The 12,879-nt window shown below is 35.5% G+C and overlaps 2 protein-coding genes and 1 pseudogene across 3 annotated transcripts; 1 reads left to right on the top strand and 2 right to left on the bottom strand.

Annotated features, from left to right (window-relative positions):
* Nucleotides 1–1,888: 1,888 nt before the first annotated feature.
* Nucleotides 1,889–4,402, bottom strand: LOC147848367 (uncharacterized; annotated as a pseudogene). Its single transcript, XR_015531986.1, has 4 exons — nt 4,052–4,402; nt 3,075–3,281; nt 2,368–2,482; nt 1,889–2,277 (listed from the first exon to the last, which is right to left on the bottom strand). The product of XR_015531986.1 is annotated as an uncharacterized LOC147848367 (transcript).
* A 2,102-nt stretch (nt 4,403–6,504) lies between these two features.
* On the bottom strand, nt 6,505–7,829 carry LOC147848366 (uncharacterized). The gene is made up of 2 exons (XM_087338452.1): nt 7,604–7,829; nt 6,505–6,846 (listed from the first exon to the last, which is right to left on the bottom strand). The coding sequence occupies exons 1-2, from the start codon at nt 7,751–7,753 to the stop codon at nt 6,778–6,780; spliced, it is 219 nt and encodes a 72-aa protein (XP_087194578.1). The 5' UTR covers nt 7,754–7,829; the 3' UTR covers nt 6,505–6,777.
* A 2,705-nt stretch (nt 7,830–10,534) lies between these two features.
* On the top strand, nt 10,535–12,770 carry LOC147848365 (vacuolar protein sorting-associated protein 24 homolog 1-like). Its single transcript, XM_087338453.1, has 3 exons — nt 10,535–10,696; nt 10,795–10,871; nt 12,735–12,770. Exons 1-3 carry the CDS (start codon nt 10,585–10,587, stop codon nt 12,753–12,755), a joined length of 210 nt encoding a protein of 69 aa, XP_087194579.1. The 5' UTR covers nt 10,535–10,584; the 3' UTR covers nt 12,756–12,770.
* Nucleotides 12,771–12,879: the final 109 nt, after the last annotated feature.

Raw genomic sequence — 12,879 nt, 5'->3', positions numbered from 1 at the left:
AACTGACTTTGCCTTTGTGCTCTTCAATATTTTGGATATGTGTGTGTGTCCAAGACGTGGATCGACGTACAGAGCTACAAATTTGGCTCTGAGCTAACATGAGAACTTGTGTGTCAGTTGAAATCAAGGCATGGGATTCATGAACGTATGGTAGAATTGGGTTGGGAAATTATACTCGTGTTCTGTTACAATTTATATGTAATGGCTAATTTTGTCTATCTTAATCGTCTACAAAAACCTAGCTTAGACCAATGTGATCTAACTTTAGACACCTCCATGATGAACATCTAAAGCCTTCATATGGATAATTTTGAGTTCCTATATGTTGCAAACATTTTGGACATCGAGGGACATATTCCAATTGGGATCAATTGGGGTGACAAGGCCCTAATATGGCTCCAAGATCATTGATGATGGTGGGATGTATTCCCATGCTAAGATATTGATTTATCGAATTGGCACGTGAATGAAAAGTATTGGCTTGGTTTGTGTTTCAAACAACCACCCAATTGGATTAAGTGGAATATTCACGATGCTCCCGTTTAAGAGTCAATTTCAATGAGGAAGTGGTAAAAACATGTTCCGACAATGACAGATTACTAAAGGGGAGGAAAGAAAAAGACCAAGATAAGTAATCCTTACCAACCGCACGATCATTATAATGTGGTCCAGAATTTACCCTTCTATTTATTTCATTTCAATAGTATCGTAAACATTAGGATTTGAGGCAAGTAAGGTTTCTCCTATCAAGAATTAAGCGATATATCGGAATGTCTCTAAAATTTGAGGGGTTGCAAGCTTTTTAATCACAATCTTTCTTTGTGGGGAATGATTTTGCAAGGGGTCATTTAATGCTTGAAAAGGCATCTTTAAGGCACATGCCAAAACATGCATGTTGTCTGTCACACACATAACAAAATAGAAGATATATGGAAATCATTACCTGGATATTCAAACAAAGGAAAATAGGAATTCTTCCACCTAAGAGAGTTTCAAGTTGTACAAATCATTGAATGAATGGAATCATTACAAGGATATTCCAACGTAACACGAAAAATAAATAAAATATATTCTCTATTTCGTCACCAAGAAAAGTAATCACAGTGATGAATTGCCATCAGCATTAACATTAACGGTAGGCTTTCAAGTTATGTGATCAATTGAAAGGTCGTTCGCAATTGATCGAGTTGGTGTGTTGTCGTACACCCTCTTTCCGATATTGACAAAGTTGTTCAATGTACCACACTATGTTGGATTTCATCCGGATACTCAATTTGAACCATAAATTATTGGAGCAAAAGGTTTTAATTCTTTAACTTGCACAAGTGGATATCATAAGCCAACACTTGTCTTGTCTAATGTTTTACATCACATCATGATGGATTTCCATATCCATACACAATCTAAACTAGGCCTTGTTTGGAGCAAAGTGGTTTATCAAAGAAAAACATTGGTTGCCATTGGAAACCAAGGTGATACAAAAGTGGTTCAACAACTTGCTCCATCGAGATTTGGATGATATCTATGTTGTCATAATTGTATTAGATGTGACTTTTTAAATGTAGATTAAACAATTGCATACTAGAAATACAAAGGTAGACAACAATTCTTGATAAAATATTAGGGTTGTTCGATGTGTCTATAATAGCTTTTCTTGGGTTCTACTTTAATCCTACTATAATTTTAGGAACTTTGTGATGTATTTATAATCTTCTAAAGTGATGAATGATCGTATTCAAAATCAATGTCTTGTGCTAGCAAGAAAGCAATAATAAGGCAAACTAAGTGAACTAACTTTGGTAAATCCCTCATAATTTTTTGGATCCATACATAGACTCTATCAATCCTCACAAACATAGACAAACATGCAAAGAAGCAACACCGTAAAGAAATGTAAGTCATGATCATTGTTATTTCTCTACGTAAGAAAGAGCATGAGAGAGACATGATTTGTCTTTATTGTTGCTACATGAGGTCCAATTAACTATCTGAATATAACTGGCAAATGTTGTCTCCCTCCCTCTCTATTATTTCTTTTACAATAGAGAAAATATCATATAACTGGCATCTTACGCGTGCTTATATTTTCCCACAAGTGAAGGATTCAATTTCTGATTCAACTTCAAATGACTCTAGTGTTAAAACCTTGTCTTTCAATACCTCACAACCAGAGGTGTCATTTGTTTCTTCCACATATCTCACAAGCATCGGAAGGTCTTTGAACCTTTCAAGTTGCTCTGGGACCTCCACGACTCTTTCCGCTCTAGGAGAGGAAACCTAACACAAGGATGACTTGTCTATTAATACAAATATTGAAAGAGTTTGGTAACATTTGCTGTGTACACGAGGCAAGAATGCATGCACTACCTCCAATGCCAAATTGCTCGGAAGAGTACCGTCTTGCACTCCCTCTTCCAGATGTTTCCCATATATATCTATATGGGAAAAGCTTTTAATCTCTACCATTGTCGGGGATCCATACCTATAAGGAACCAAGAGCATTAGATTATATATATATATACATACATACATACATACATACATACATATATATATATATATATATATATATATATATATATAGAGAGAGAGAGAGAGAGAGAGAGAGAGAGAGAGAGAGAGAGCATCAATCAACTAACTGGTCTATATATATATATATATATATATATATATATATAGAGAGAGAGAGAGAGAGAGAGAGAGAGAGAGAGAGAGAGAGCATCAATCAACTAACTGGTGTTGCCTTTCAAGCCTCTTTCACTCCCTTTTATCATAGCAAAAAGGGATAGTCCAGATGTTATGAGCATACATATACTGTAGGAGTCAACAGGTAATTGATCGATCCACGAGTGGATGGCATCTCTGGTGACACAATCTAGACAACTAATGTTCAAACTTCAGACATAATAATAAACCTAGGGAATTCATCAGTAAAATGCATTCCTTGCGATAATGCCTGCAAACAATGTGAAAACAAGTCCAACGAAGGAGTTTTGATAATATGTACACTTTTGACATTCTATCAATCCTTTCATATTACTTGGCAAATTATATGAGATATTAGGTTGTATTACTAACTATTCAAAAACTTGTCAAGACGCACATAGAGACAACCTTTTCCAGAAGCCTTGAATGCATATACGGAGAAATTGCTTCCGAATTCCTCCAAAACTTCCGTTGCAATTATGAGAACCCTTTCTCCCCACAGTTTCTGTTCTAAGTTCACCCCATACCCAATTCGTCCATCACCAAACTGGCAAACCATTTACAATGTGCCAAACCTGGTGAATATTTTGTATTTCATAAATGGGTTGAATGAGCAAATATACAGAAAACAAGTTAACAAATAACAACAATCTCTGGAGATTTTGCACTATTTCAAACAAGAAACATAAATCAGTTTCACATACCTCTAAGAAAAATCAGTTTCACTGAGTCCTCCCGAATTAATATACTCAAACACTGGGTCAAATCTCGAAGCATTTTGTTTGTTTCTCAAAACATATGAATTAGGTGGTAATGAAGATTTCAATACATCATCTTGCATTACAAAAGTAATGGGAGATCTGGATCTAAACTTCATGGCAGCAATAAGAAGCTTTTTAAGCCCAACTATAGTATATTATGAGAAGATTACTTACGTAAAACTACTCTCTTCTGAGTTTCTATTGTTTTTTTTAAACTTTAATACAATGTGCTGGTATGATGCATGTGTCTGTAGATAAATACCTAAAAAAATCAATATTAAATAAGGTTCAATTACAATAACTGGGGTGGTATAACTTAAAATCTCTTGTCAGTGTGATTCTCTTCAATAAAATACATTTCGTAAATTAACTGATAAATATTCCTCTCAGTTCTGTCACCATCCCTCCAAGCTTTATTATGTAGACATTCCCTTCAAACGAAGCTTTTTCTTTTTCAATTGAAGTTATAGGATCTTGCTATCAATAAATACAGGTATTCCATGCTACATGTCAAGAGCATTCTTTGTCACTGGTTTTTCTATCTTTATACTGTAGAAAGGGGTCGAAGGAACAATAAAATATACCTGAACATCACCAATTCCTTCACCTTCTTCTTCCAATACATCATCAGTAACAGCATCATCCTCATCTTCTTCTTCACACTTGATTGATTCTGCAAACTGAAACAAATATTCTTAAAATGCCCAGAATAAAAATATCCTCACCACCAACATCTTATTCAACCTATGGTATACCCATACATATATAAAGAGGCTATATCTCCAAACACATTATACGCAGATATCTAAGATTCTTCTTGATCATGCCATCATGCCTCATTCATCACAATTTATCTCTCATTCGACATTCATCATGCATCATGCCATCATTCATCATACATCTGCCATGCATCATTTATCATCCATCGATCATCATGCATCCTTTGTCAATTGTTATGGTCGTGCATTGATGACTCATCAACACTCACCATCATGCCCTTGTGTCGTCCATCACCATCATTCATCATTCATCAATATTACCATCAACCCTAGGTTCTTAAGAAAATAAAGAATCGAGTTAAGCATGTGAAGAAACAATTACCTGCATCGAGATCATTCCTGAGTTTATTGTCCTGTTCATCAAATTCATCGTCATAAACTAACAATACATTTCTATTCTTTTCTGGCGCCCATCGTGAACTAATTTTCTCTAGTTTGTTTGTCTTAGCTTGAGATGATTTGCATGAACTAACCCTCTCTTGCTCGGAGGAAAAAAAGTAGGGTTTCTCTCCGAGCTGTGGAACCTTGTTCCTTTTGTAAGGGCACCCGGAACCCAATAAACCGAGAAAGCGTCTCACGGCCTGCACTTCTGTAGTGATAAGCACATAGCTCTGGCGAAGGACCTGCTACAGATGTTCATCTCTGACACTCCCTCGGTGTATCATTTTCAGAGATTTACAAAAATACCCCTCTTCGCTGCCTTTAGATAATTTCGAAACTACCCCTGCATTTTTTAAAATTTCCCAAAATGCCCTTTATTTTCCTCCGATGAGTCTAGTAAACGACATGCATGGTATCTAGAACTGGCCATTTGTGGCTGATAAGCTATATCATGGGATTACGCATGTAATTGTACGTTACCATAAAAAAGTGTAGTTACAAAGATGATTTTTCAGCGATGATGTTAAAACTTAAGATAGTGACAATGTTCAATTATTGATTACTCTATGATGAAAATTTGAGTTTTGTACTAATCGGTCAATGTAGTAGTTTAAGTTGAAGATAACTCTTTTAATATATTTGGCAATTCTACCTATTTCATAAATACAAACCTAACATTTCCTTTACAATCCCTTAATTGTATGTGATATTTGGCAATTCTATGGTAAATTCATTTGCTTTACCCAAAAAGAAATTGTTAGATGTATATTCAAGTATTCCATCTTGGTCAACCTAGAAACATTTGGGAAATAAAGAAACTATGTGATGATATTTCACTCTTCTTCCTCCCCCCCCCCTAGTATACCCTCGTACAATCATTACTCTAATATTAACGAGCACTTCTTCATCAATAATGTTTGCACCCATCTACATATTTTGCCCTTTGAGTTCATTCTATTCACAAATCATTTCATGTGTTCATGATCAAACAAAACTTCACATGTAGATCCATACATTTTATGGCACTATTGTTAACTTGTTTTAGAGCATGGATAATACCAAATAACTCCTACTAATCACATGTAGATCATTTTGTGTGTTTATACTCGACCTTTCACTTTCCAAGGCAATTGGGCTTCCCGTCTTGGATTAAGACGATCCCTATCACAAAAGATTTGGTATTTGTTCCTAAATAAATAGCATATTGGGATCCATTATGGGTAACAAGTGCATTGTAGAGATAATATTATCAAGCTTATCAAAACTTATCTAATGCCAAAGCACATGAGGGTTTGCAAATCTATACTTTATTTCTAGGTGAATACATTACAAGAGAGCAAATAATAGTCAATATATTGTATTATGCACAACATATCCAAGCTAGGAGATGTAGGAACTACACTTGCAATGAAACATTTCAATAAGTTCATTTCAATGTTTGGGAATTTTGTAAAATACTCACAATCTCTAAACGATTCATTCTTCATTATAGTTTTTCTATGTTTCGTTGATTTTATGTTATTGTATTACATCCAAGAGGCCAAGCCATTCCTTGGCAAGGCCATCCTATACCATATGAATGAAACATTATCCTCTATGTTGCAACCATTTCTAACTAGACAATACCCTCAAATTCCTCCTCAGACCACCAATTAATTTTATTTCATGGCAATGTCAAAACCTTGTGTTCTACACATCTTATTGATCTCTTTAAATTAAATCAAAGCTCGATACAAAACTTTAGTCAAAATTTATAGCAAAGAGCATAAGAAGTTCTTGATTAAACATTAATAACATTCCCATTTTAGCAATTATTGCTAGTTCATGGCCAATCAAGGTTACACCACAATCATGAATGCATTGATACAAGCACAGTATATACCACATCAAGTTTACATTTCATTGGAGGAAGCTTACACAGACATATGATAATGTTCTCTCAACTTCTGCTGTTGGGATTTTAAGAAGAATAAAGGTTTGTTTTATGCAGGCAAAATCCCATCTCTTATCATTGTGACTGAAAATAAAGCAGTCCCCTGGTCACATGAACAGTCCCAAGCAAGAGATGACAATTCTTCGAATTGAACATTAACTTATGCTTTCACGATATTATTAGAGTTTCTTGAAGAGAAAACATAAACCCTAACAGCTCAAGTAGAAAAGCGGCCACCCTGGCTTTTGTCCTTCACAAGAAGCTGATTGTATTCTGGCCGAGAAGTCTGTAACAAGTTATGTTGTAAGGTTTTCTTTGAATCAGATGAATTTACTACAAAAACAAAGGCAAGAAAGAAAGAAAAACTTGTTTTCAAGATCATTATGCTAGTTAAATGTTCGTTGTTTCTTTGAGGGGGTGGGATGTCAAGATCTCTAATGCCATTAAAGAAGGAATTCATCATTCCCCTGTCATACACATAGATGAACCTAAACCATTCATGATGGATAGGAAAAAAAATCCTGTGTAAAAAAACATGAGCAGTTTCATCATCAACAAACACCGCCATCATCATCATCAATGGACAAGGATTATCATTAGAATATCGTACAGGAGCGTTTAGGTCTTTTCTACCTTAAAGTATCTAAAGGAAAACTAGATCAAACGACAATTTTCGAAAATAAATCAAACTAATGGAAAATTTTAAGCCTTGCTGAGATTAAACTAAATTAATGGAAAAAAACCTCCAAATACATAACAAATATTTGGATTTGAATTAGGAAAAAGCCAAACATGTCGACATGATTTCCATAATTTTAACTCTTAAAATCAAATCATAAATAACCCTGGTTCGAAAGAGAATCACTCAACGCAAAAAACTATCCGGTTCTTCAACATTACAATGGTGTACAGTAAAAAACCTAACCCTAAAAATTTACATCCGACCTTTTACCTCTGGAAACAAAACTTCAAAAAAAAAAACAAGTTCTTACAATAGCTTAGCAATAAAAATCAGGATAATCTTAGACGGAGAGTTTGCTTACCAGATCTTTGAAGAGGATGTAAACGATGAGGAGGAAGAGAACAAAGAGGATCTCGAACTCTGCCAGACGAATGAAATCAAAGACACGATTTACGGCTCGTGAGAGGAGAGATGGAGGTGGTGACCTATCATCGCTCCTCTGTCTCCTCATCTCTTCTCCTCTCTGTGTTCTTCTTCAACTACCCTGCTTTCTTCTCTGTTTTCTCACACTTTTACGAATATCTAAAGGATGCCCTTTTCGAACAAATGGGTAATATCAATTCTACCCCTTTTAGTTGAACTTTTTCTTTATGTCTTGTTGGAGTTTCTCTCGTTCTTTTCACTTTTTCCTTACAATTAAAACTTATCTTCGTCGTGATGCTGAAGGAGCGGAGGTGATGACTCGTTTGCACATAGATTTACTAAGTTAAACATATGAGACATAAACTATGTTGACTCGATCTGATGAAATGGGACTAGTGTTGGGATCTGAGTCTCGATAAATATTGGATTGTCCAACCGAATGTCTTGGGTTTTGGTTGGCCTTACTTGTTTAGCACATCATCTTATTGGCTCGATACTTCAAATTTTTCATTGTGGTTCTAATCTTTATGCCTACTAAGATCATTGAAACGAATAAGAGAACTAAAAACAAATTTAGCATGTGATTAGATGGGCCTTGATTGAATTTGAGAGAATTTTTGGCGTTACTGCTTCATTTTATAAATTGTCCTCGTTTTCTCCCTTCCTATTCTATTATTCTCTTGTTCGCATCTTTTTGTGTAATGATTGAATGTAGTAGATGTATGAAAACAAAAATTACCGAGTTGTTAGCCGAGGTATTTCCAAATAATTGAGAGTTAAGTGACATGGGTTCTCATAGGGGAGGAAGGTGGTAGGCTTGGTTTATGGATCTTGATTTGCCACCTATGGGACTATGGAAATTTTTCCCTTCAATCTTCTTTATTTCCTCAAATGCCAATGCTCAACAATCAGAAAGAGGGAAAAAAAAAGAGAATTGTTTTTAAACATCCACATAGAAATTTGAAATTCGTGGTAATTTTGCAATCACTCCCACATCTTAAACAATGACCTTATATGAATTAGTGTGATTCATGGCCATGGTTATTCGGGTGTTTTGCCCTTGTTCTACAAACATGCAAGAATGTGTTTGAATCAAATTGTAATGATTCACAACCAGTTTGAATTATGTGGCTCTAATTACTACACCTTCTATCTAACATGGTCGCTAAATGTTCTCCCATGGGATAATGTATTCTTAAGGTCATCCTAAAAGTATTTGTGTTAAAATGATGAATTGAAAAATATGAGGAAATAATGTTACATAATAGTTATGCATTCTTCTTGTGATTGATCTTCAAAAAACTACATGGGAAAAATAAAATATCCATATCAAAACCTCATGTTATTTTCATAAGGAAGACTTATTCCAATGAAAGAGGTAGTTCCTTGATATGGTGTTTAAAAAAGAAAAATAATCACTAAAATTTGTCCTTAGAATTTTATTCGTGTACACACTAAAGTAAATTTCTATTTGAAACGATGCCTATTGTGTTGCAATATACATACAAAAGTACGAAAGAATAACTACATTGCGAGACAAACTTAATGCCTATTGTGTTGCAATATACATTCTCATGGACTTTGAAATCTAGACATTAATGCCATAATACTAGGTCGTTTAGCTTGCCTTTCTACATTTGTACACTGACTTGGCTAATGTGTTTATTGAATGTACAAAGCCATAAATTGTTTGCAATTGCGACTCTTATATGATATTCTTGAAGGACATAATCTCACAATATCACACACAACATTTGCAAATCCTCAAGTGCAACAACAATGTTCCCATGTGTGAACCCAACTTACTTAGTATTCTTTCTACAATTCGCATGATTATGAGAATTAGTATCTATCACGATTGCCTATGGCCATAGCCACATGGGAATGTAGGACAATGCCATGTGTGGAATGGGGTTGTACCTTGATAGGTATTAGGCGTAAGGAATATCTATATAGAGTTGGGACTTTTTGCATAGCTAGTTATTTTGTATCCAAATAAAAATGTGACAAAGAGAATTCATTCCCATTTCAAAGTGCATCTCAATAGGATGCTTGATGTGTTATGTGACCACATTACCAACATTTGTTATTTGTTGTAATTTGATATTCGGTTTCTAATAATTGAACCTCCCTAGTTTAAGCTCATGTGCTATCACTTATATATTTCGATCAAGCTTTTAGGGCCAATGCCTAAGAAGCGGCACAAGGACAATAATGTTGAACTTATATACTCAACACTCCATTGCTATTGAGATTATGATGTGTCTCCCTTGATAAGTTAGATTAGTCATTAATAAATTTCTTCCCAAACAATTAGGGTTGATAATACTATCATTTCATTACGACCAATTTGTCGAAATACAAACTTTACTTTTGTATTTGTCAAAATACCTTAAACTATTGAGAAATTACTAGACCATTTATTATTCTCAATCAACAAAAAGGAAGGGAACACAATGACTTTCTGTGCCCCAGCTTCAACATCATTCTAGCACCACCACCCAAATAAAAAACTTTTTGCATGAGAGCACCACCACCACTACCACCATCGAGTTATGGAAAATGATTTTTTTTTCAAGACATGTATCATAGATATCGTGATTGTTATGGAAAATGATTTTTTTGCGTCTTAAATTGGTGATCGAACTGGCCGAAGGAAACCGATTCAATTCATCGCGTGACGTTTTAAAATACACACGATAGTCATCATCTTCCAAAAATGGTCGAAATTGGGACATTTTGACAAATTCTCCAAATAGAAATGTAAAGTGGGGCAGGGTTAAAATCTAACCAGGGTTCACGCTTTTGATCATGGCTAACCAGGGTTTAATGTCAACCATGGTTAGCAAATGAGTCAGATTGTTTACTTCCCTGTGTGCATCCGAGAAGAAGAAAGAAAGAAACAGAGAAGGATCAGCGATGGAGGCGATGAAGAACATGCTTCGTCCTAAGCCTAATCCACAGCAGCAGCTTCGCGAATGGCAGCGAAAGCTGCGACAAGAAGCTCGTAACGTTGAACGGCAAGTTCGTGGTAAGTTTCTTCTTATTATTCTGAATATCAGATCTGAACATAATCCCTTGGAATGCTTCTTTCTCCCTCATAGTTTCTCTTTTTCATGTGAATTTCAGATATTGAACGTGAAGAGAAAGGCGTGAGAAAGGCCATTAAAGAGTCTGTAAAGCGAAACGATATGGTTTCTGCAAAGGTTGGTTCATTTCGCTTGGCTGTGTTTTTTTAAGTTAGCATTCTCTTATATTGATTCTCTGACTGTTTGATGCATGATGATGTAAGACAGAGATGCTTCTTGTTTTTTACTTTGTTCCCTTTGATCTTTTGTGGTTTAATGAATGATGATACGAGAAGGGAAGCTTTTAATATGTTCTTCTTTTAATATTGGGTGGTTTGATTCCTGGATATTTAGGATTATAGTAGAAACTGATATAATATTGAAGGAGGTAGGCTATTGAATCTAACGAGAATACAAATATACAATGAAACTCACGGGAAAGAAATGAATCGTCCCAGAAATTAACAACTTTATGAGTGACGATAAATTATCAACCCTAACCCAACAAAGAAGTAACTGAAGTTGTATTATTGCTCAAAATGGCATAGACAATATACGAGAGGGTGAAAAGCCTCGTGGGAAACTGCTGAAAATAAATAGTAATAGTCTCGTGATAGTGAGAGAACTTGTGTGGGAAACTAGAGTGAAAGGAAAGTCTGGAATTTATGAGTTTGCTACAAGAGGTTGGTTAACTGGCTGGGTGTAATCTGAGAGTAATCGGTGAGATTTCTTTAGTGGTCCCAATTAGTTTCAGCCAGTTTGTCTATCGAGTGAATGAGTTGTGACGTATGGTGTGGCACTGTCTTCTATGGCGCATGAAAACAGACCCTATTGTTAATTGACATGGTAAAGAAAATCTGGACTCCGTTTTTTTGCATTCAATGAATTCAGTTCTACATCTTCCACTGAGTTTGGCCTTACAGGAGTGGATTTAATGTGAAGCATGAAAGTGAACTTAAAAAATTGCACCACCCTGTCAAAGATTTGCTGTTAAAGCATCTAATTTTGTTAGATCCTGCCGTGCTGGAAGCACTTGTACATCTGATGAAGAAACAGTGGAGTAGAACCATGAATAAACAATTTTTTTTCCTTTGGAGAAGATACATCATCCAAAGTGAGTCATCTTCATCAGAAGCAACGTTTATGTCTATGTGAAGAGGAGGAGGATGTATTGAAATAGGGGAATAAGAGAATTAGAGAACTGGTTTTGGAAGTTTTAATGCCAAACTCATTGCTGAGGAAGGGTACTTCACCCAACCATATACTTGCTAGAGCGTGGCTACTCCTCTTTTACAGGTGGGCTACATAGTGCATGGATGAGTCTTGTTCGCCACTAGATGGAAACCCTATCTGATTCTTTATGCTTTATCTTTTACACGTCACCAATCCCCTTGAGCCCCATCACTTTTGCTCACACATGCTAATGCAAATGGGCACAACAAACTTGCTCACTATATAGCTTGTGATGGCTCCACATGCAGGTGTTCGTCTGTAGCACCGAGGTAATGTGTATTATGTACTTCAACTCTACATTTTATTCTGAACACGATATGCAACATTTGTCATACCTTGTCTGTCTCAGAAACCAGTTCAAAGTGAATGTCTCTTGTAGAAGAGGAACATAACATTGATAATATCAATAAATGGATAGTCAAAATAGTCCCCCTTCAGGAGACACCGTGTTGCAGATCATATGGGAATGCTGATGGGCTGGTGATAATAGGTCACCAAAGTTTATAGACAAAAAATTACCTCTTCAAACACGGTTGATGTTTCTCTTTGTCTTCTTAACAAAGATGTTGCTTGCATCAAAAATTTTGTATTCTCTCTCTGATGCCTTAGCTTTTTGTCCCAGACCATATAACTCCTGGATACATGTGGTTTCATAATCAATATAAATAAAAATTTGAAGCAATTACAATGTATCATCTTTTTACCATGATACATAATCCCCAGTAGTACTGGAATTTTTTTGGCTGTATGAACGTTTTTGTCCTTTAGAACCAGAATATGTATGGATGAACCCTGAGTATGTTATGGATTTATGCAAACATCGTTTCCTTAGAAGAATCTAACTGAAGGTATTCCTTTGGTTTGTTTCTGGATTGGCTGGGTCTGAGGGCTCTCTGTAACACTTACTTTCACT

The sequence above is a fragment of the Azolla caroliniana genome, unplaced genomic scaffold (assembly GCF_043228905.1).
Source record: "Azolla caroliniana isolate FFs.n. ecotype wild unplaced genomic scaffold, voAzoCaro1.0.p SCAF_377, whole genome shotgun sequence".
NCBI classification, from domain to species: Eukaryota; Viridiplantae; Streptophyta; class Polypodiopsida; order Salviniales; family Salviniaceae; genus Azolla; species Azolla caroliniana.
Note: the sequence above shows the minus strand (reverse complement) of the source record. Positions and strands in the feature narration are given on the sequence as shown.

Bases quoted from the DNA above. Each gene is read 5' to 3' on its own strand.
- LOC147848366 (XM_087338452.1), bottom strand. From the start codon at position 7,753: ATGAGGAGACAGAGGAGCGATGATAGGTCACCACCTCCATCTCTCCTC. The intron at 6,847-7,603 runs GTAAGCAAACTC...AACTTGTTACAG, and splicing joins ACATCCTCTTCAAAGATCTG to ACTTCTCGGCCAGAATACAA.
- LOC147848365 (XM_087338453.1), top strand. From the start codon at position 10,585: ATGGAGGCGATGAAGAACATGCTTCGTCCTAAGCCTAATCCACAGCAG. The intron at 10,697-10,794 runs GTAAGTTTCTTC...TGTGAATTTCAG, and splicing joins CGTTGAACGGCAAGTTCGTG to ATATTGAACGTGAAGAGAAA. The intron at 10,872-12,734 runs GTTGGTTCATTT...TTTGTCCTTTAG, and splicing joins ACGATATGGTTTCTGCAAAG to AACCAGAATATGTATGGATG.